This window comes from Archocentrus centrarchus, chromosome 18 (genome assembly GCF_007364275.1).
Source record: "Archocentrus centrarchus isolate MPI-CPG fArcCen1 chromosome 18, fArcCen1, whole genome shotgun sequence".
Lineage (NCBI taxonomy): Eukaryota > Metazoa > Chordata > Actinopteri > Cichliformes > Cichlidae > Archocentrus > Archocentrus centrarchus.
In genome coordinates, this window is record NC_044363.1 from 1848452 (window position 1) to 1872930 (window position 24479).

The following is a 24479-nucleotide window of genomic DNA, read 5'->3' on the forward strand; positions in this document are numbered from 1 at the left end:
TCCAACAAATAAAGAACCTAATAATTAATAACACTGACAATTCTGATTTTCTTTCCCATGATGCATCCTCCTTATCACCAAATTTGTTAGCAAATGAGTCACAGTAATAACAACATTAAATTATTACAAATACTGAAAAAAGTGTTGAATGTGAAACATGAGGCCCATTACACATGCTGAAATCACAAAAGGGATTCTGGAGAATGGTTCGCTACAGCGCACATTTGTTTTTAAATGTTAGTGCTGTGATGGTACCATTACTTCAGTTTTTTTTTAATTGTGTAGTAACTTGTCACATACTGTGCCAAGGGGGGAGTCCAAGCACACACTGGACCAGGCAGGCAGACACAGTTTGAAAGTGATTTATTGTTAATGAATATCCAGGCAAACAAAAGTCAGGTGGTTGTACACAAAGCTAAAAGACACATCTGGACCAGTGAGGCAAAAAAAAAATATATATAATTATCTCCTCAAGCTGCACTGATTGTCACATCAGTTGCTGATAAGTTTCTATCACCTTTTGAAGCTCCAGAAGTTTCCTTTGTTCTCTTACGCCCACCAGACACGAAGAGTTTCTAACTTAAACCGAAGAAATTCATTTAAAACACACCTCCTCAGCCATCATCCTCAGTCTGTTGGCCCAGTCCTCAGCCTGCTCCAGCACCGTGGAGAGCTCCGTCTCCTGACCGTGTTTTAAAGCCAGCGCCGCCGCGACGATCTGCTGCAGGTGGAGGGTTCGAACGTGCCGCAGCGAGCGATCCAGAGGCGTCGCGCACTGCCACTGGTCCAGAGAGGGCAGCTCCTCACTGGGAAAGGACAGCGACAGAGATGGGAACAAAGAAATGAAGAGAAGTGCAACATCAGCTATGTGAAGGCATGGGGATAATGATGCATGCAGCATGTGCAGGATTATAAAATATCATTTTTTTCTATTTTAAACAGAAAAATTAATGTCATTAAAAACAGTCTGAAGAATTCATGTATTACACAGCCAATATTATGAATCTGAGACTGATGCATTTATATAAACTCATCTGAATGCAGTTAGTTGCCAAGAAAGAGATCATTTTAAGCATTTTATGTCCTTTTGTGGGTAATTTAGCCTGTAACAATCTTTCATAAGAAGAATTTTACAGTGTTTTCTTTAAAATCTGAATGATAAATTAAGAAATAAAAAAAGCATTTCCCTGCATTTGATGGAAGTTTTAAGTAACATCACTGCACATCTTCAAATATTAAACTGATGAGAGCCTAAAGGGAAGGAACAATACCACATTAAAGAAATCCCAAATCCAAAAATATTTATAATGTGATACTCTGGGGTAAAAGTGGGCCGGAACGATCCAGAACTGCATTTTTGTTGCTTATGTCTGTAAGTTGTGGTTGCAGCACTTCAACATCTCGCTAGTGCTACAGAGGCAGGGCGAACATAAATGGACTAACATGTTGTGGCAGGTAACAGCTCAACCAATACAAGCACACACACAAATTGTGTGCAGTTTGTTGCAGTGTGTCTTTATGTTGCAGAATGAGAGAGAAGTTCACTGAGATGGAGAAGGAAAGAGGACAGGAGAGGAAGGAGAGAGGCTAGACTGAAAAGTTTGTGAAATACTGCGTTACATCTTGTTGAATTCAGTTGTGTAAATCCACAAAGAGCAGTAAACCTCAGAGCAGCAGTGTTGGCTGATCGCAGCCTGTACACACACACACACACATACAAAAAAATCTACTTGAGCAATCAATAAAATTATTGTGAGCTGTGATTCTTTCCCCCACACTGAGCCACTACAACTGACCTTAGGGTTCCCCCACCTGCCAGATCCCACTTTAGCCCCTGCCTGCACTCATTTTTCTGTTTAGGTGTGGCGGCAAAGTCACTCCGCTGTAATGTAATTAGAGATATTTTTTTAAATTCTTTTTTTTCTGCTCACGTTCTGCATAAGAAATGTTCAAGCTGAGTTCATTCATTAGAATTATTTTACTGTTATATTTAAAAAAAAAAAATTCAGCAGTTAGTTTTGGACAAAAATAGCTGGTTGGAAATGTCCTTCAAAGAGCTGCTCTTTACTTTTATACTCTGATATATTTGAGAGCCTGTACTTTTTCACTTTTACTTAGGTAAGTGAATCGGTACTTCAACTTTTACCAGTGTTTTTTTAACACGAGTATCTGTACTTCTACTTAAGTAAAAAATGTCTGTACTTCTGCCACCCCTGTCATCTCTGTCTACCTGCAGTCTGTGATGACCTGATCCAGCAGCTCAACCACTCTGAGCTCCACCTCCTCCAGGTCGCTGCCTGCCTTCACTTCCAGCTGCACCCGCTGCAGGTTCACCTCCTGGACACACAACAAAACAGAAACAAATTTCTGTTTACACAACTATCATCTTACATGTTTTAATGTTTATATATTTAAAAACTAAATAAATCTACAACTCAAGTAAGTCCAGAGTACAGATGGAGGCACATTAGGATGCCCACCAGTCTGTCTATGATAGCCAGCAGCATGTTGAGAGCCTCAATCCTTGGCTTGATATCCTCCCACTCTGAAGAGAGGACGACTACCGGCTTAACATTCCCCCACGGGAGATAGTAGTAGTGGCAACCTGGAACACACACACATTTAAAAAGCACACACGCACACATACACACACATTTTAATAGACAGTAAGAATTAGGGACACTGCTGTCATTACAATTAAATCACTGCTTTGAAATTATACTCTGCATGAAATTGATAAACAGAATAAAAACACAATTTTTTAAATCACCTGCAATGCAGATTAAATCTAAAATGCTGGTCCCCTCTGTGAAAATGCACATTCAACCCTTTCTGATTCCCAAAGCGTCCAAGCCCATGGGCATCACATTTAAACACACCGGGGAAGTGTAACTTTTTTTTGATGCCTTAGGATCTTGAAAATGTTTATTTCCATGTACATCAGTACCTACGTCTTAGTTTCTCATATTTATACTTGAATAAACTGGCCTGTATACAACAGCAAAACTCCTTCCAAATGTCACCTGGACATTACACCAGTTGCAGCCTGACATTCGACCTCTGACTCACCATCAAACACTGCCCTGCTAAACTGGGTGGTGGAGGCCAGAGGTAGGCAGGTGTAGTCAAACTTGTTGCCGTAGTTGCCGATGCTGACTTCAAACTGGATGGCGTCGTCAACGTCCTGGAGGAGCGTGGCCGAGTAAAACGCAACAAAGAGCGAGAACTTCCTCTTCCTCAGAAACTTCTGCAAGACGGAGAGAGAGTTTGTGAAGGCGGGGGGGATATCTATCAATGTACATGTCTAAGATCAAGTCCTCCTTCTCTCCCACCTCCACCACCAAAAGATCATCTGCCGGGATGTCTTCAGTTTTCTGCTCCGGCTTGTCCACCAGCTTTGTGCTTAGTTCCAGTAAAACTCTGCCTCGGTACGCCACACCCTCCCCCTGATGGAAAGAAAGAGGGACAGAGGCTGGTACTGTCACAGTTTGTCATTACTTACCCATTTTGTGTAGATAGCCCCCCCCCCCCACCTCCAACAAGTCTACCACCCCCATTTAAAGATATCAAAGACTGTACATACTGTATAATATGGGCACAGCCACTGCTGCATCACTGCTTAGTTAGTGAAGCCTTGAACTGAACATTTTGAGCAGCACCATCCTGGTATCAGCTAATAGAGACCAGGCCTTCCTAAAAGCATACCCTAACCCCGTCCCCCTTAAATGGGCCCACAGTTTACAATATGATCATGATGTTGAATTCATTAAGATTTGGCCACTGAGACTATGAACTCATTTAAAAAAAATTACTTTTCCCAAGTTAAGAGCCTCGTGGGGGTCGTTGAAGGTGGTGAACTCTCTGGGGCTGCCGTACAGGTTGACAAAACACGGGCCAAACGTCGGCAGGAAACCGAGACTGTCGTCAACTGTAAGGACAGAAAATGGACACAAAGTTTTATTATGAATGGGTCAAGATGTAGAAGTGTGATTAAAATCAAGAAGGTATGATGAAATACAATGAAACTGTTTAACTGATGAATCAGGATCAGGTGTTTTTTTAAATTTCTCCAGAATTTAGCCATGATTGAAACAGATTTGAGTTTAGAGAAGAGAACAGACATCACAGCAACGCAGTGAGACAGTGGAACTGACTGATGAACTCTTTCACACAAAAGCATTACAGAGAGGATGGTGGACGTACTGCCAGAGTGGACGCTCCGTGGAGTCAAGTCATCTGAATGCATAGAGAGGAAGGATGGTTCAGAATCACAGAAAGAGAGGAAACAGATGTCTTTGAACGCCACTCAAACTCAAACTCAAGCCTCAAACACAACACCCAAAACACTCAGTGCAAGTTCAGCTCAGCTTGTTTGAAGTGTATGACTTGAAACAAGGCGGACAACTGTGAAAAAAATGACTGCAGAAACAGTACTTCACAGAAAATACTGTGAAAAAAAACTTTAGTAAGTCGATGAAAGATGGTACATTTTTGTCCCTAATTTTTTTTTTTTACAACAATAATTAATTTTTTTTAGAAATTTTTGATTATTGCTGCCAGAAGTGGCAGTGATACTACATTTTATGTGTGACCCACTAAGTCAGATTTGGAGGGAAATCTGGTGGATGGCCTTACAGCATGAAACAGGAAATTGCTCACAGTTACTGGCAACAGAAAATATAATAAAAGGAGATAAAGGCTGATGAAAAACATGGAGGTGAGTGGATCACTTCTGACTGATGCACACAACCACCACGGACGGCGAAGTCCCCTTTCGAAGCCTTTACTTGAGCATTATGGCCGTTGCCACCTTGGATTTTAAAAACCAGGAGTCATGAGGAGTGAGGTGGATCTGACTCAGGAACAGAGGATTGGCTCTAAAGCATACCCCTCATTATAGTCTACATGTATATACATGTATACGTCTAACTCATCAGGAAAGCGTTTACTGAGGTCATGAATCAAGTGCGCAATGGACTGATTTCTTCATGGTTTATGAATCTTTATGAATCCTGACTTTCTCATAACTTGAGAAGTCGCCTCCTGTTGGCCATTAGACAGAATGCAGATTTAAGGCACTTCCACCTTGACTTCACTTTTCAGACCTGCAGCCCAACTCAATTTTTTTATAAACAAACTATGATTTTAACTGTATATTTGGCAGTTTTGAACAGTCTACTGATTTATTTATGAAGACAAATGAATGGAAACCAATGGGTGGTAAAAAGCATTAAAAGTACATCTATTCAGACTTTGTAAATCTAAAAACTAATACAATGCATTTAAAAAAGTACGTTTAGACATCTGACTGAAGACCACACTGGAAACAAAAGATATATAGTTTTCTGATTGGTTGAAATTAATTTATTCTGCATGTTTCATAAAACTGCACATCATAAGAGCTCACAAAATGTTTATGCATTCAAATTGTCCCGCTACAGAATATTATATATATTTATTTATTTTAAGTACTGCAGTATTTCTAGGAAAGTGATACAGACTTTCTGGTTTGTCTTAATCTGGGTATGGTTAAGATGACTCGTCATTATTCATGTATTCCAGAAAAAGAAGCAACAACAATCACAAACAATGAGCTGAGCTCACGCATCTTCTCTTTTTGTGCATTTCCAAAGATTGAAAACTCAAGCAGTGTGTTTACCACACAAACATTACCAAGTTAGTATTCATGCACGTCAGTGAAGAAACATCCATGCATTATCCATGTAAGGCCTGGACCACTTGCAAGATCCATTTGGTGCTTTGAGACTATACAGTTCAAAATTTCAAAGGCTTAAAGGAAAAATCGTAAAAATGTGGAAGCCACTCAAATGCTGAAACACAACACGGTCATCAGCTATAAAGTGATGCACTGGGTTAAAGTGGTCTATTTTAGAGCTGCACACTCTCGAAGGTTTAACTTCAACACAGTCATAATCTCAGTTTCAATAGTGTCAATAACGATGTTTATGAACATAACTGAAACATTCTTCTATGCACAATAAAGTGCAAAGCCCATTTTGTGAAGCCAGCACCACATATTCAAAGACAACTTATCCAGCACAGCTGCTGTCAGTGCACACAATCAGCAGGACAGCAACACCTTGAATGTTTGGCTTTCGCCTCCAGCTGTTCAGGTTCAAGTAAGCAAATGATATAAATATCACACGCAGATCGGGCTCTGCGAAATGTCAGAAGTTGTTCGAAGTCACGTCTGAAAGATGCATCTGCTGTTTCAGGCTCCAGCTCCCAAGAGAACTAAAGGAACAGCTTAACTGTTTGCAGGGAGCAACCGCACTGATCAAACGGAGTTATATTCCTGAGCTGATACGTTATAAAAGTTAAAAATCTGTTGAATAAAGCTCGTGTTTTATCTATAGCACTGTGTTAACTGGTGTTGTTTTACAGTGCAGTACTGCAAATTAAGCTTAAGTGGCAATGGCCGGAAAAAGATTCATCTGCAAACTTGGCACAAAAAGTGAGGAAATTTGTGTTTGGTCGATTATTTCTTTGTTGTAACGATGCTTCTTGGAAATAATCTTATACCATTGTAAAGCATGTTTATTTCCCCTTAAATGGTGCCACATTTAAAAGGAACCTGCAGAGCTGAGTATGTGGGCTGCACCCCTGAAAAGCTTGCCAGAGCTTCTCTGTCAATGCCTAACAGCTAATTCTGCTGTTGACTCTTGTTTGATTTGTTTGTTGGACCAGATGACTGAAGTCTGAAGAAACTGAACATAACAGCAATTTAACAATTGATTCATTTAACAAACAGCAGCATGTGGAAGAACCATACGTAGCCACAACAGCCAGGCACCGCCTCCTCATGCTGGTCATGCACGCTGCTTAATCTTCAACCAGAAGTCAGCCAATATGGTTGTGTTGGTCACTCTGGCAAGAACAGCACGCCCAAGCTGATCCCACAAGTGTTCAGTGGGGTTGAGGTCAGGACTGCAGGCAGGCCATTCCATCCTCTCCACTCCCAAATTCTAGAGGTAGTCTCTGATAAACCCCGCTCTGTGGGGACGAGCACTGTCATCTTGGAGGATAGAGTTCGGTCCCAGACTGTGGAGATATGAGATTGCCACTGGTTGCAGAATCTCATCTCGATACCTCTCTGCACTGAGATTGCATTAAATGATGACAAGCCTGATTGTCAGCACCTGGAGTACCAGCAGCTCAAGACAAGTCAATAGCAGAATAAGCTGTTTGCCATTGGCAGAGAAGATTCGGCAAGTCTTTCATGAGCATAACCTACATACTCAACTCTGCTGCTCAACCCACAAATGCATCCTTCTTACAAATGTGGCACCATTGAAGGACAAATAATCAGGCTTTCCAACAGTATAAAATTTACTACCAAGAAGCACTGTTACAACAAAAAAATAATCAACCAAACACAAATTCTTACTTTTTGAGCTAAATTTATTATTTTTGAAAAATTGGCCAAAAGTAGTAGATGAAACCAAAGGTCATTTGAGCTGAGACCTCTGAATATACCTCTAAAACATGTTGGGCATTTCCCTAACACGACAGCTAGTTGGCAAATGAAAGTTTGCTTTTAGACAGTGTATTGGAAAACATTTCAAACAGTGTGACTATGACTGGATGTCACTAATCAAACCAGCTGCCAACACTCCAGTCCAGTCCAGTCCAAACCCCGCCTGAACCAGTCTAAACTGAACTGGCCAGGTAGAGTTCCAGTTCAGACTGGTTTCGACTAGTTACTCACCATCTAACTCTCCTCCAGGGGCGGAGATCTTGGACATACAGATGTGGGTGGTGCCAACAACATCGTTGTGACTGACTCTGTCCCTAAAGTGAGAAGGTCATAGAAGAATCCACAGCTCTTACACATATAAAGCTCATCAGAAATCACTTTGCAGGTGACGGTTGTTCATGAATGGACATTTAGCCTACGGTAACTTGGTAACCCTACAACGTATTTACCACCCTGTCATACATCAGTCAACAGCATTCTTTGCTCCCATTGCTAATGGTTATTTTGCCTGTGGTCACTACATTGCTGCTAACTGTGCTAATGCCCCATAGCGTACACCTCCCCAGTGGGTCACAGTTAGTAAGGTTAAAAAGGGAGGTGCAGAAGGAGAATCGTATTTTAAAAAGGCTCCTGGAATGAGACTGAAGTCCAATAAGGTAGTTAAAAACCTTCAGCTCGCAGTGATGCCCGTTGAGGCACATTTTCATAATCTTTGAACGGGAGCAAATTTGCATAATCCACGCCTCGATTATGACTGCAGATCTTAAGAATTATCATGATTTTTTAAATTTAATTAGATCAGTCATTCTGCTATAATGGTTTACTTAAAAAAAGAAGTACTTGCTCTAAATGTGCATAAATTTCATGCAAAATCATGAATATTTTGTTTAGTTTGATGAGCCAAAAAGAAAAAACATAATATCAGCTGGGATTCACCAGTCAAGAATTCTGATCCTCATCTTCTCACACATGGAGGGAAACTGGGAAGAAGAAGAAGAAGAGAAAATCATGCACTTCACAATGACAATAAAAAACACACTTTCTTGGTACAACAATTAAGCTGCATAAAAATATGTGTCCATATTGCCTGTCTGTATTTCTCACTCTAATAGGCATGGCCAGGCTCTGGTTCCACTGTGGATTGGCATTCTTCTCCAAAATCTTAGTGCAGACCTGAAAAACAAACAATACACATTTTTTCAGTTTGCCATTTTCTGTTGCTTGCTGTGGAATAACAATATTTCTAGCCAATATAATTATATAAAATTTCTATAAAGTCATATGCACCGTTTTGCCAGCAAAGTGAATCTCCACCAGAGGATCCACCAAGTTCTTCCTGTTGCTATCAAACCCAAGAATCTGCCTCATCCCATCCATGAAGGCATCATCCACTTCAGACATAGAAACAAATGAGAAATTTCTCAATGTATATTCTTCCAAGCACATGAAATAAGAGAAGCCAAACAGCGAAGACTCACTCTGAGGCAGGTCTTCAGCTCTGAAGATCCTCAGAGTGAACGTGGCTCCTCTCAGAGACAGACCGGCAGGCCTCAACAGATTTGATTCGATATCCTCTTTATCCTCCACACACTCACGTTTATCAGCCTGGAAACAGATCAAAGTACAAATATCCACTCATCATTATGCACTCAGGTGCGCAGAAAGAATGCAGCTATGTACAAAAATGAAATGACCCATGTTTTTGACTTAATTAACCTTATAAGTAGCCTTCTAGGACTTTTTATTTAACCCATGTCCTCAACTACTGAGGATACGAGTACAAGACTCACCGGTGGCTCATCTCCAGCTGCTAGGACAAACAAGCTGACCTTCAGGTAACCTTTGACCCCAGCAGAGAGGTCATCAGGGTCACAGAGCAGCAGCCATTTCCTCAAGAAGCAGTGCCCTGAAGAGAAGGGAGACAGAAGGGAGAGGTTTAGAATAAACAACAGCCGTTTTGACAGATAAACTCTGGAGAAATGTTCCACAGTTGTCCTTTCTCACATGTAGCACAAAGCAGCAAATAATCAGAACAAGCTGAAACCCTCTGACAGGTATTGTGTAGAAAAGTGCAGCGCAGCAGTGACAATGTGTGAAAACAGCAATCCACCCATCCATTTTCCTAACCACTTATCCAGTTAAGGATCACAGGGATGCTGGAACCTATCCCAGTGGTCACAGGGAAAAAGTCAGGGTACACGCCGGACAGATGGCCAGTCTATGGCAGGGATAATACAGAGTGATACTCACATTCACACCTATGGCCAATTTAGAATCACCAATTAACCTAACGTGTTTTGGGACTGTGGGAGGAAGCTGGAGTACCCAGAAAAAAATCCCCAAACAAACACGGGGAGAACATGTAAGTCTGCCCTGGTCAGCCAGCGGGTTCAAACCCAGGAACCCTGTTGCAGTGAGGCGAGAGTTCTAACCATCAAGTTAATGAAATGATCATCAAAATGAGTATCAGTCTAAAATAATTTACAGCTTAGCTTTACACTGATCCTTGCTTACTCTTTTCACACAAATGCACCAAAAATATTGGGATCATACAAACATATACTCACTGTGCTCACTGTAGACAGTCCCCACATCCAACTGTGGAAAACAGGACACGGGAGAGATGTTTGATTTCTTCTCATTTCCAAAGCACATTTTCCCCAAGTTCACAGCACACCACAGTCCAATATTCATGCAAACTGCAGACTAAAGTTAGAGCTCTAAGTTTGGCAGTTTACCTTGAATTCACCAATCACGGCATCGGTTCTAAGTGAACGAGAGTTGCATACCTGTCAGGCAGGAAAAGATTTTAACTACGTTAGAAATAAGGAATGTTGATGATGTTGAATTCCTCTGCCTCCTACACGACTCATTTATTCAATGTAAAGAAATAAAAAGAAGATGAAGAAGTTCACACTCACGGTGATGAAGATGGGTTCGTCAAACAAGTCTGAGGGCGTCTCGAAGAAGTTCAGGAAGAAAGTCTGTGGAGGGAAGTAAGTGCAGTTTGAAGCTTGATTGGGAAACAATATATAAAGTTATAATTAGAAGCAGGACAGTGCAAAAAACAAAGTTATCAACAGAAACATACTGGCAAAAACATTTAGTCACCTCATCAAAGACAGGGTTGTTTCCTTTTCTGATGCGGGTCCTCTTGGACTGCCCGGCAACTGCTATCTTAACAACAGGTTTAATGTTGATACCCGGCAACTGTCGTCCCTCGATGACCCGCACACGAATCTGGGCAAGAAGACACACGCACAGTAACACGTATGGAGTGTAAGTCTATATTGTGCACTGCTTCACCCTCTATATTGTTTTAATGTGTCATTTTTTTTGTATTGTAACTAACCTGTATATCCTGTGGTTTGTTGGGTAGCGATTTGGGCTGACTGCTGGCTCCTCTCTTCCTCTTCCTCAGCCCTCCTTGGGTGTGGTAAGATGGTGGTGAACGCTTGGGCGTCTGGGCGGTGGGAGACTCCTGGCCTGGGGGGCCCTGAGGACCAACAATCACCATGGAGCGTCCATCGTCAGCTTCCTGGTCCTCTGTGGGCTCAATCATCAACATGCTCTCCGTGTCCTCTTCACCCAAAGTATCTAAAGAGATCACTGCAAAGAAAGTAGTCCAAGGAAGTAAATCATGAAGCAAACTGACAAAATGGAGACAAAAGAAGGGACGATTATGTTTATTCTTTAATTATATGACAGATTATGTTACTTGTGACTGTGTCAAGCTCCACAGTGGGGTTGTTATGAGGCTGAGGCTCTGGCTGAGGAGGAGGTTGGAACATTGGAGCCAATCCTGGAGGAGGGATGTAGGCAACCTGCAGGGTCAGCGTGGCCTAGAGATGGCAGAAAACACAATTTGTAGAAGAATATGTTTTAAAGAAAGACGTTTTAAAGGGTTACAACTAGGGATGTGTGCAACTAGTTGACTAGACAACTAATCGACGGTAATGTTCATGAAATATATTAGGAATGCAAATTGATGAGTTTGGCTCCCATAATTCAATAATAATAATGCTATTTAATAATATGATAACCAATATTGGAAGTGCACGCTCGAACACAAAGCACATCAAGCCCTCCGATTAACCGATAGGTGCCATTACTGCCGACGTGAATGATTATTTTACCAAACTCACGTTTAGCCTTAGCCAGCAGTTTTTGCTCTGGCCCCTGGAAGACAATCAGCTGTGTTGCTGGTGTCACTAGCTTCAATAACCAGAGTTTGTTCCTCTGCGGGTGTGTCGCTGAGTGGTGTGTACCGAGGGCTTCTGTTTAGGATTAGCTTCCTCCTCGCAGTCACTCAGCCAGCCTTATTTCCTGGCTGCTTGGGATCTGCTGGAGGAGAGCTAACTGCGGCTAAGCTACCTTTGTCCGCACCGATTACAGGGGCCAGGCTAGCTACAGGATTTTCAGGGTGCTGGAAAAGCTTGGTCTCCAAAGCTACAACAGACTACATTTATTACAAGTATCGTTACTGCTAAAGGAGGCCGAGGAGTAACTAAACATCTGACACACAGAGCAGGAAAGCTAATAGCAACACTAAGCTAACGAATCCCTAAAAACACCCTAAGTGAACACTGTGAATATAATTTATAGGTGATTCAACAGAGGGTGTGCTTTGGATAAAGCACGTGGAGATTACACTGTGAAATAAGTTATCTAGAGATTTCTAATTAATCCAGCAACACAAAAACACCACCTTTCTGTAGCAGCAGCAGGAAGTGATACCAAACCGCTACGAGAGAAACTGGAGAAAGTGAAAGGATGATGAAAGAGCGGTTCAACAGATGGCACAGAGTAAGTAACTTGACTGCGCTGGGCTTCATCCTACCCATGGTCTCCTACCCATGTCGTTTAGACTGGGGTTAGGCTTAGAGAGTTAGACACCCCCGTTTCACCAAAGATGATGCAAGAGTGAGTTATAACCCCCCACGCACGCACGCACGCACACACACACACACACACACAGTTATGGAGCTAGAAAATATCCAAAAAGAACAAAACATTTATGCCAGGGTGTAACTATGTGTTTAATGCTGTTAAACTGGGTATTTTTAACACGGGAAGTCTGTGGGTACCGACTTATTTTTAGAGCCTCAAGTGGGCCATAAAGAAAACTGCAACTTTTGGCACTTATGCATTGGCTTTTTTCAGCCCCAAAGGAAATTGCTTGAATTAAAGTCAGAGATTTCCACTCCTCCTTTCATGCTTTGGGTCAATGTGGCTCGATGGTTTATGGGGTATGATTGTCACTTGGGGTGTGGGAGGTCCCGGGTTTAAATCCCAGATATTCCTTTGCCCAAACTGAAAGTGGCATTAAACCCCCCCACACCACTAAAGACCCTGTTTCCTGCACACTGTGATCAAGATCAGTTACCCTGTGGTAGCAGTGCTGGCTTCTGCTGGTTTCCTTCAACAGGAAAAAGCAGCTTAAGTGATAAGCTGTAATGTTTCTGTAAACAAACCCATCAGACTGTGTCTTACTTCTGGTCAACAAGTTAAGAGACCCCATACTCTTTGCAGCAAATGGTAAAAATGTGACTATCTTGGCACTGAGTGTTGTTTTCTTTTCTCTCTTTTTTAATTTTTAAAATCTGCCCTATTAAATCTGTGCAGCTTGGTTTATGGAAGCAAAGAGTTGGAAAGTTTTTTTCTCACTTGGATTCCACTTTATTTTTTTATTTTTTATAAGTAAGGAAAGAACATCAACAAGATGTCACACATTGTACCCGCCATACAGTGTGCGCACATGTGTGACATCAATCTGGTCCATTGACAGTGACAGGAAGCACTTTGTTGTGGGTTCAGGAAGCAAGGATGGGAAAGAGAACACAGTAGGTGTGGCCCACCAAGGTTTGTGTGTGCCCACAACTTGTACTCCGGCTTCTTCTTGGTCTTCTCTAGAGACCAATTTGAGTTTTAGCTCTTTTGGAAACTGAGTCTACTGGACAATTTGTTTTTCTAGGCTATGCGTGTATTGTGTCAATGTGGGTCTCCATCGAGCAAGACTTTTCCCGAAGTCTAGTCGGGGTTATAAATAATTCCAAAATGAACCAAAGCCGCAGATGTGATGTGATGTGTTAAGTTCAACAAATTGAATAAAATTTACATATACACAACCATAAAAAAACTTAAGAGTGCTATTTATTAAAAAAGAAAAAGAAACTGTTTATGGACAAGACATTGTGTGGACTTCTGTTCACCACCATGTGCTACACATATTAACTGTTATTGTTTAAAAAAAAAAAAGACAAATACCTAATATATATAAACTTCTCACTTTTTAAGAGACTGAATGATGTGACATCTATTCTACATGGAAACAACATCAACATCCATCTGCCTGTGGTTCAGTTAACAGTTTCAACCAGGGAGATCAGATCAGATCAATCTTTTGACTTCTACTGTATGTCAAGATGAATATTTGAAACAAACAAACAAAATGTGTGTGTGTGTGTGTGTGTGTGTGTGTGTGTGTGTGTGTGTGTGTGTGTGTGTGTGTGTGTGTGTGTGTGTGTGTGTGTGTGTGTGAGAGAGAGATGATGTGAAAAGATTTGATGCAGTATTTATAAAACGTTTGCTCAGGTTACATGTAAACGCTCATGACAACTTTATTAGGTACACCTGTTCAATTGCTTCTTAATACAAATACCTAATCAGCCAATCACATGGAGATAACTCAGTGGATTTAGACATGTAGACATGGACAAGAAGACCTGCTGAAGTTCAAACGACCATCAGAATGGGGGAAAAAGGTGATTTATAACTGACAGTGTGAGTATTTCAGAAACTGCTGATCTGCTGGGATTTTCCCACACAGCCATCTCTAGGGTTTACAGAGAATGGTCTAAAAAAGAGAAAATGCCTTGTTGATGTCAGAGGAGAATGGTCAGACTGCGTTGCGCTGATAGGAAGGCAGCAGTAACTCAAAAAACTGCTCCAAACAAGGCACTGAATCTATGCCATGAAGAATTAAGGCAGTTCTGAAAGCAAAAGGGTGTCCAAAGCTGTCCTAACAATGTTCTGTAGCAGTGAAGTGGTCACTGATTATTGAAGTCAGATATCAAAAGAGAAAAATGGCCCTGCCGTGTAATGATTGCATTTGAGTATTTTCTACAGTGTAAACGCTGAAGAAATTGAAAGATGCTATCAAACAGCAAAGAATTGGCTCATTGTCTCTCTGTTGGCTGTAGAGTAAAAATGAAAATAGCACACAGACTAGAAACAGAGAAATGGCTTATTTCACTCTGTCCAAAGGTGCAAAACAAAATGTTTAGCAGCTCCATAGCTTCCTGTCTGACATGCTATATCTCATAAGTTAAAAGCTTAATGTCATATGTGGCTGTGTGGCAGGCAGAGTTGGACCCAAATGCAGGATGCACGAAGCAGAGCTGAACTCAAAACAGCTTTAATGCCGGAAGACGAAGCTTTACTTTACTTTATTTGCGACCTATCCACACTAGTATAGATTTCAAATAAAATAAAGTAAAGCTTCTTCATGGTTCAGAAGTTGCTCAGTGGAGGATGACGTGTTTGCTCAGATTTATAAAGGTGTGAAGATGTGGAAATGACTGTTGTGACTGGTCAGAATTAGCCTGTGAAAATGTCAAGCCATTTTTTTCTTTTACAGAAGGAAAATATTATGTTTTTTCTTAATTTAAACATTTATTTTTGAAAATAAAGCCAAACGCTATGCCAGCTTCTGGCTTTGTTTGACGAACCTGATGACACGAACTCCCAGAAAGCTTAAAAGTCAACCAAATACATCCAACCTTTTTTTTTTTTTTGCCCCCAAGGTTGGCAAAGAAACGAAGCCGACTGAGCCCAAATATGGCTGTGTGGTTATCATAATAAACATAGCACCTTTTTTCAGTATATTTTATTTTATAAATTAGTTTGTTGCATGTTCCACTGAATTACTAAGCAAATGTAACAGCCTCACGAATGTTAACAGAGAAAATAGTGTTTGATGAAGCGCTCTGTTCACTGCAGTCACAGCTTGCTGTCTTTAACTTTAACTTATTGATAGTCAGGTATAATCAGTAGCTTTGTTTGAACTTGTCTGTGGGGCTTCTCTGTCATCGTTTCATAGAACAACGTTATCAAGATCTGGCGATAACCAAATTGGCCAGTAGGTGTCGCGGTGGAGATGGGTTTCAGATCGTTTCGAAGCTTCGATACTATTCCAGCACGAATGCTTCGAACGCGTCAGTGTTTCACAAAGGCTCCCTTTGCCCATCACTGCTAAACTGAACCTTGGAAACTAGACAAGATTACTAGACAAACACACAGAGGCGGCGGGGGGCAGACAGACAATGACGCAACAATGAACTAAAGAACACTGAGACCTTAAATACACATACACCAGATAATCAGGGAAAGACAGACAGCTGGGGAGGATGAGGCACAGGTGAACAAAAGGACACTAACGACACGAAGGGAGCAAAACTGAACACAAAGGACACGGGGCCAAAACACGGGGTGACAAGAACAACAAGGGAAGACAGGAATGAAATGCAATAACAATAAGCAGAATTCAAAAACTATAACAAACTAAGGATCAAAAGTCATAAGCAAACTCAGAACACAGAAGAAATACAACATGAAAAAACCAAAACACAAACACTGAGCAAACAGCTCAGGACCATGACACTTAAGTGGCTATCCACCATGTTATGAGAGGTTGTGCTGGCTTGTAAACTGTAACCTTCTCCACTGTAGTATAATATACAGTAGTATAATATAAAACTATTGCTTTACCTTGAAGTGACTCATCATGTGGTGAAAAGGGTAGAAAGTGCAACTTTTTTTTTCCACAATAGTAGATTACACAATGACAGCAAATGTGCAGCAATACCTGGAGAATGCTGCCAATATCAATACTTGATTTCACAGGGTGGGAGGTTTTTGTGTTAAAAAGACACCAAGACATGTTGATCTCTTCAGTTCAGATTTTCCAACAACAAAGTACAAGAAATATAAACGTGTTCAGCAGGTGACGCAAAAGACCTATGTTGGATTTTCCCAGCAGCACATGAACACATCAGTCATCAACTCCTAGACCTACACGCCAACCAACCTACCGACCAGATTTCTTGACATTAAAGACCACATCAGGAAAAAATAAAATAAAATCCAATGCAGTTATTTATTCCTCAACTTAACAGCATGGAGTGAGATTTATTTATTTATTTGTATTTCACTGGATTTTTGTTTTGTATAATTGAGGAACAAAGGAAGCAACAAATCAACCGATTCAGAAATGCTTCTCACTTTATTTTAAGCTCAAAAGAGGAAACTCTGAATGATTGTGCTCTGAGTCATGACCCAGTTAGGCTGCACATGAATCTGTCAGTGCTGTTCTGTGCGCTCACCCCTGTGTTGTTCCTCTTGGTGTCCAGCAGGGAGATGGTGAAGGAGGCGGCCAGGTTGGGAGAGCTGAGCACGTCTCTGAGAGCCAGCCGACACTCCCCCAGAAACCTGAAAGAGACGCAAAGCGAAAACGCAGAGATGGATCTTAAAACCAACTGGTGACACAAAATAAAAAATTTTTAAGGTAGACTTTGGTTTTTAGACTATTTTTTTTTTTTGTAGGTTTGCCTCTGTACATCATCATCACAGTGGCCTTTAAATCAAACAATCAAGATGTGATTCAAGTCCAGACTTTCAGCTTTAATTCAAGGGGTTTAACTAAAATACTGCAGTAACTGTTTAGGAATTACAGCTCTTTTTTATACATGGTCCTCCATTTTCAGAGGCTTAAATCAGATAATTGACTGATAAACAGTTTCATAGGTCAGATCTGTTCCCTCATTATACCAAATTAAGTGATTATGACAAATTAAGCAGATTAAAGATCTGGAGTGCTGATCTTGCTTTTGGTAATTCTTCCCTGGAACTTTTGCTATAAGAATCAAAGAGATGTCAGTTCAAGAGGAGGATTATTGTGGGTTTTCAGTAGGCTGAAAAACCACAATAATCCTATCAGGGAGAGAGAGCATCAACTTTAGGAGTGGTTCATTCTTAAAAATCAGGTATGCACTGGCTAACCAACTAAAGTCGGTGATTGCAGAACCTTTGGTCGAGAAAAACCCCTTCACAACATTTAGCCAAATCCAAAACAGTCTCGAGGAGTTGTGCGCATCATTGTCACAGTCTCCAATCAAGAGACATCTTCACCTAACAGGGCATCTCAAAGAAGGAAACACAGTATTTGGTGATGGTTTTCTAGACTTCAAGCAGTCACTGACGGCAAAAGATGACCTATGATCATGTGACCTAACTGTGGTGCACCGGTGCCTAGTGTCTGATGAAATGTTAGTCTCTCTTTTTCCATCCACGGCCAGTTTCTAGTGTCTTAGAATGACCACAGTTATTCCCTACAGTAACTTTAGTGGTTATTTTTGTTAGTACACACATGTAGGTGCCCTAAGCATCAAAACAACAAGGCTAAAGCAAATACATAGGAAACAAACCCCAGAATGCCAAAAGTGTACTTCACACATTAAGTCCAAGAAAATATGCCTAATAAAACTAGAAAACCACCAGAAAAAAAACCCCTCAATGCTTGAACTGAGGACACAGTCAAATCCAAGAGGTCACACCTTTGTATTTTGAGCAGCTGATGCATGGATCCATTAATCATCCAGCACATCAGTGAATGGGTGGAAATATGGCAGAATAAAAACCACATTGAGAGGATGACCTGATTCTTTCACTCGTGCCCCTTCCCTTCTGAAAGAACTCCGACTCACCTGACATCTTGATGGAGTGGAAAATCCAAAAATAACCCTCCGAAGCGGCCACTGGCCACACCTCTGCTGTGAGTGCGCACAGCTCCATCCACCCAAACTCAGTCTAACAATCCCACGGTTCTTATCTGAGGGGACATTTATACATATCCCTTCCTTATCTGTCTGTTGGCCAGCATATTTCTGTTGTAGGACTAAAATATCTTACAAACAGCCACCGATGAAAATGCAGTAAATGTTACTCTTTGGTCTATTTTTAATATTTAAGAGAGTTATGCTTCTTTTTGCGACTTTATAAACATAACACCTGTCAGTGTCTGAGTGTGAGAGCGCACTTGCCTGACTAGAAAAGGAAAACCACTTAGACTGGCTCATTTCTGGGTCATAGAATTATTTGTGTAAATAAAATGCCTTACACAATTTCATTGCTCATTTATTAAAGTGTTTTGATGCCACACTGCATCAGTGCATACATTTAGCCTAGCATAGAGTACCTGTTTCTCCCCATTTTCTCATGATCTTTAACTACACAGTGAATCTCAGCTCCAGAGTCCAGAGGAGTCCCCTTCAGATCCCATTCAAAACCCTAAAGGAAACAAATGTGGAAAAAAGAAGAGTGAAAATGGGGATGTGACCAGCAAAAGCACTGAGGTTCAGATTAACAGCAAAACCTGATACACAAAACAGAATGGAAATGACTGAGATACAGATCATCAAAACCTCATTATTTTAAAGAATGTGAATATGAATTCTTTCCATTAGTAAACTGCCGCAACCCAATTTTGTTTGCGGCAGTTTACTAATAACTGTCTCTGTTGGTTTCTTATGTCTGTTTAATTCTTCAAATTACGTAACACTGACATAAAAGTGGAAGTCCAGGACCCTGTTGCAGCAACATCATAAAACAACATTGTGAATGTGCAACATTTAGATTCTAAAAACATTATATTTGACAACATAATATAGTATCAGTATAGTTTTCCCTGACAGAACTCTCCCAAGGGATTAATAAAGTCTAATCTATCTAATCTAAATCTATCATTATCCCAAGCTTTGTTACATTAGTGAAATGTATTTACGTTATTCTATAACGTTACTGCAGTGTTGCAAAAAGGTTTGTGGTCATGTTACTTTGATACCATAGAGCAATGCTGTCACAATTTCACCAGCTGGTAATATTGCAAGCTTACTGAATTCAAGGTTGACATTTTGTAAGTGCTTGTAGGGTACGTTAGGTAGTTGGTAAGCTAATACTTCCATTAGTCAGGAGCAAGCCAGCTCAGGGTTGGTTTGAATCCCCAAAACCAATCAAAGGTCCCTCCAATAAAACCAGTGTTGAGCCTATTTTGTGTCGTGTCAGCTGGGATAGGCTCCAGCCTCCCCCCGCAACCCTGAACAGGACAAGTGGAAGTGGATGGATGGATGGATGGATGGATGGATGGATGGATGGTTGGATGGATGGATGGATGGTTGGATGGATGGTTGGATGGATGGATGGATGGTTGGATGGATGGATGGATGGATGGATGGATGGATGGATGGATGGATGGATGGATGGTTGGATGGTTGGTCCTGGGCTGTTTGCGCAGTGTTTTGTTTTTTCTGTGAGGTTCTGCTTTTTGTTGTTTCTCTGCTATGTTTCTCAGTTTACTCACGGTTAGATTCTTAGATTGTTATAGTTTTCTGAATTCTTTTATTTATAGTTATAGTATTCCATTCCTGCATTCCCTTGTTCTTCTCGTCTTCCCCGTGTCTCTGTGTTCCAGTGTGTGTTTGTCCTGCTGTGTCATTGTCCCTTGTCTTTTGTGTGTTTTATTCCTCGTGCTGTGTCAGTCTGTGTTTGTGTCTGGGTTGGTCACTTGCTGTTTTATTTTGACAGTCCCTTGTCCCGTGTGTTTTGCGTTCCCTTGTGTTATTAGTCTTATTTGGTTCTCCTGTTCTCCCTGCTGTCTCCACTCTCCCTAAATACCTTGTGTGTATTTTAACCCTCAGTTTTCTTCTGTTCATTGTTGCGTCATTATTCAGTGTTCCCCCTTTGTTTTCCAAGGCTTTTGCATTACAGTTTAGTGTCTCTCCTTGGATTTGAGATTTTGTGTCTTTTGTGTTTTTAGACATTGCATTTGGGTCCTACCCTGCCTGCCTTACAACCAGCACATAACACTTTTGCCCCTTGCGTAATTCCTGCTTGGCTTGTGTAGCTGAAACCAAACTGGTTTTCTTGTGACTAATGTTAGCTCATTTTTGCCTTCCTGTTAATACGGGCAAATTGCTGACTACATATAGCATAATTTTATCTTAAGTAGAAAATGGAAGTTAATTGTTCCAAATTCCTAGCTAGATATGAGCTACCCTTGTGAATAAAGGAGCAGCTAAAAGTAGCCTTTTTGCAAAGTAACCAATGACAAATTAATGTGAAATAGCAAATTTACAACTAGCAGGCTTACCTAAATTGCAAGCCTGTTAGCATTATCACCATTAAGTTTTTTTGTTTGTTTGTTTTTGTGTAGAGTCTATATGTGTCTCTATGATGATGACTCTGACCTTCCTGTAAAATCCACTATGAGTCATTTACAGAGACGAGGCAGGGTCCCTTTTTTTTTTTTTTTAAATAAGGTTACAATTTAGTTTCACATTAACAATAAGTTAATACTTTACACTGTATGATCACACACCCAGGACCTTTAACAACTGATAATGAATTTGAAGCTTTGTGGAGGACTTACCTCATTCCACACAGGGTTAGGGTTGTTTTTGATGACCTTTGTCTTCTTCTTGGTACCTGAAGCAAATAAAATAAATAGAACCTGTGAGATTAATAGTTGGCTAACAAAACAAATGTGTGTGTGTGTGTGTGTTTGTGTGTGTGTGTATGTGTGCGTGTGTAATGTTATGGGTCAAAAAGTTTCTTAAATTCTGAACTAGCCAGCAGGTTAGTTAGTGTAGATACCTAACAACGTATTGTTAGCCATGTAACCTACATAATATACAATACAATAGAAAATAATATAGAAAATAGAGTTGCAGTTGTTTCTCATTTTGGGATCTACAGTGATTAGATAACCAGAAGATAATTCAAGTCCTGTCTGTCACAAAGAAAACAGTATGCGGATTAAAAAATGGCTCCTCAAGGTCAAGCCTTGGAAATGTTACTTGTGGTGTACAACAGGGTTCTATTTTAGGTCAATTAGTTTTTGTCCTTCCACGTAAACACTGTCCTATGGAGAATCTGTTTTTGTAGTGTGTTTAATATCCTATAGATATTGAACTTGAATAGTCTCAGAATTAGAATCCATTAGCCTTTGGCTGGAAGAAAATAAGCTTTCATGCTATCCAGGGAAGACTGAAAGCATCCTTTTTGCCAGTAACTGAGAACTTAACAAGATTAGAAACCTGTCAGTCAAATATATTATCTCTATGTTCTCCTCTACTCCAGTGAAACTTTGATTATGCACATAATTCATGGTTTCAGGGCCTTCAGAAAAGACTCAGTTGCAGTCGGCTTAAAACAAACTTGCACCCTCCATCCTAAACTATCCACAGTGGCAAACTAGCAACTAGAAAAGTGGTTACATTTTCCAGTGACACTCTTGTATAATATTCACAGCAAAACTGCTCCATCATATTTTTGTGACTTTTTTCCACTCTTTCATAGTTGCAGTACTCAACGACGTGATTTCTGATATGTTAGTATGAATGTTAAAAGACAGAGACACTTTTAGACAGTGTGCCATTAAACTTTGGAATGAATTACACTTCTCCATAAAAAGCTAAAATTTGAACACGTGAAGTCAAAATATATATATTATTTTTGACAAACAAAATGAGGAGTTGAAATTTATCTTATGACGTAAAATGTGTATTTTTACTTGAGTTCCTAAATGTGATGATTAAATGTATTTCAATTCTAGTCAGCTGCTATGGTGTGATGCTTGTTGAGGTTTTTTTTTTTTTCCTTGTCCTTCATGTAATACTTACAAAAAGGCCCGCTATGGAAATAAATTCACACATACACAGTGGTACAAATATGCTCCTCTAAAATAACTACTTACACACAATAAGTGTATTTGTGCATGTTTGTGTTATCGTTCCGTGACTTCCTGTAACATGAAGTTCGGAGCTCTGATTTCCTGCCCGTTGGCCAACTTCAACCAGGAGTGAGAGGTGAGGCGGGCTATTAACCTGCCAGAATAATTGCTCAAATACTGAGGACTTCTTATAAAACAGCATGTGCACAAACATGTGACAATGTGACTCATCACACTGGGGACAACTATCATGATTTCCATTTAATTTTGGTAAAACAGAGGAATTGGTTTAGACAGAGACTAAACTGTTCTTTCCAGATCAAAGGAAACAGAGACAATGACTATTGTCTGATCTTTGAAGTTATTTATTCATTTCCATGGAGGCACTGCCAGAAGACACATGCTAATGTCTGCTAAATGTCACCAAAGGCAGCTGAAGCTGAAAGGAATGGCATTAACTTTGCAGTTATTTGTGCATTAAGATTTTTTGAATGAATACAGATGTTAATTTTTTTATAATAATGGCATTAGGTAGAAGTAATTACTTAAGGAGAACAGGTGGACAAGCTTTACATGTTGATACATTTCACAACCACATATGATGACCTCATGCTGGTAGAAGAAAAGTCAGGAGATTACAAAAGTTAAATATGATCAATTACAGAATTTTAACCAACTATAAAGGGACAAGATCCACAAGTATGCAACAATAAATAAATAAAATAACTGATGTGCAATGATAAGTACTAATAAGTAGGGAGGTTTTTATAGTAATTTATAGGTGATTAATACCGTAGTGCTGCAGTAAGTCTATGCTGTGCACCTTCCCATTAATGTAACTACACAAAGCAATGATGTAGACCTCAACAACTTCAACGTTTCCCACTGAGGCAGGTGTTCAACACAGTATTACAGCAGTCACGGCAAAGCGTATAATAGACCTGCTGGTCCGTGGACACACCTAAGCATGGATGTTGCTGGTACTGCAGCATCTTGTCTCATCTTAATTAGCAGTCATTTCAATGATACTGCATTACGAAGATTACTTAAGAGAAAGAAAAGATGAGATGATAGGTGTAGGGAGGCCAAATGTAAATGCATATCAGCCATCTAGCTTATTGGTTTAAAGTAAATTATTGCCCCCTTGCTGGTACTGCAACTTAAACACGTGTGTCCATTTCACGTCTAAGACAGGCAAAGCGTTACATCCACACGGTGGGCCAGCAAGTCTATTGCATGCTTTGCTGAGATACCAGGTTGATAACTAATAACAAATGAAGGAACTGCTATTCTGTCAATCAGTGGCATTCTTCACATTCATTGGTGCTTTCTGACTTGACCTCTGTAAACACGTTCATGGTCTCAGTCACTTATTCTGTGTCACACTGAATAAAAAAATTATTCTGTTTTGTAAATCTCGGTCATACAATGTTTTAAAATGGAGATTTTTTTTTGTGGTATAAAACTGCATGTAACCTGCCTATCACAAGTCATCAGCCAATGAGGTTTGTTTTTTTGAAACCAAGATAGCGATGGCAGAAACGCTCATCTCAAGGCTTCAGAACTGAAGTACAGAAACCAATGGGTGATGTCATGATAGCGACGCCCATGTTCTATACACACACACACACTTCACACACTTCACACTACCCTCACCAGTAGGCTGAAGATGCTGATGTTAGTAACTTTCTGTGGTCTCTGGTCAGCACATTGCTGTGAATATTTCCTGTGTGTACACCTTTTTTTTTTTAGGGCTCTAGTCGTGTAACTAGATGTCTAAAAATTCACTGGAAACCTGGAAACCAAAGGTCATCAGTCACATATTTATGGCTCAGCTGTAGTACAATTCATGTTTTTAATACATGTGTTCATAATATGCAGACACACACACATGTACCTTGCCACTGTTCACACACTGAGAACGGTTGTTTGTCTTCCTGTTTTCCCTACAGACATCACTCAGGTTAAGGACACAAGCACAGAGAGTGATACAACCACCTATTCATCTACACACACCCAAGCATGTGCACGCGCGTACACACATAAATTACCTACGTAAGAGTGCCTCCGTTCTTGTAGGATATTTTAAAAAAACATCTCCACCCTTCCACAGAAAGGTCGAGAGGTTACACTGCATTCATGTGTGTATGTGTGCATGTGTCAGCTGCAAGAATCTCTCAAGGGCTGGTATCACAC

The 24479-nt window shown here is 40.4% G+C and overlaps 1 protein-coding gene across 1 annotated transcript in view; it reads right to left on the bottom strand.

Annotated features, from left to right (window-relative positions):
• Nucleotides 1–24479, bottom strand: part of dysf (dysferlin, limb girdle muscular dystrophy 2B (autosomal recessive)) — a 46847-nt gene that overhangs the window by 17610 nt on the left and 4758 nt on the right. Inside the window, exons 2-23 of the mRNA XM_030754206.1 lie at nt 20982–21037; nt 18753–18844; nt 16882–16987; nt 11217–11340; nt 10851–11107; nt 10610–10738; nt 10420–10482; nt 10237–10287; nt 10066–10096; nt 9289–9404; nt 8977–9103; nt 8786–8889; nt 8603–8671; nt 8435–8478; nt 7730–7812; nt 4204–4236; nt 3813–3928; nt 3333–3446; nt 3070–3247; nt 2481–2605; nt 2231–2337; nt 611–806 (exon numbers count right to left, since the gene is read on the bottom strand). Of these exons, the coding sequence (XP_030610066.1) occupies nt 611–806; nt 2231–2337; nt 2481–2605; nt 3070–3247; nt 3333–3446; nt 3813–3928; nt 4204–4236; nt 7730–7812; nt 8435–8478; nt 8603–8671; nt 8786–8889; nt 8977–9103; nt 9289–9404; nt 10066–10096; nt 10237–10287; nt 10420–10482; nt 10610–10738; nt 10851–11107; nt 11217–11340; nt 16882–16987; nt 18753–18844; nt 20982–21037 (2321 nt within the window). The remainder of the gene's footprint in view (nt 1–610; nt 807–2230; nt 2338–2480; nt 2606–3069; nt 3248–3332; nt 3447–3812; nt 3929–4203; nt 4237–7729; nt 7813–8434; nt 8479–8602; nt 8672–8785; nt 8890–8976; nt 9104–9288; nt 9405–10065; nt 10097–10236; nt 10288–10419; nt 10483–10609; nt 10739–10850; nt 11108–11216; nt 11341–16881; nt 16988–18752; nt 18845–20981; nt 21038–24479) is intronic.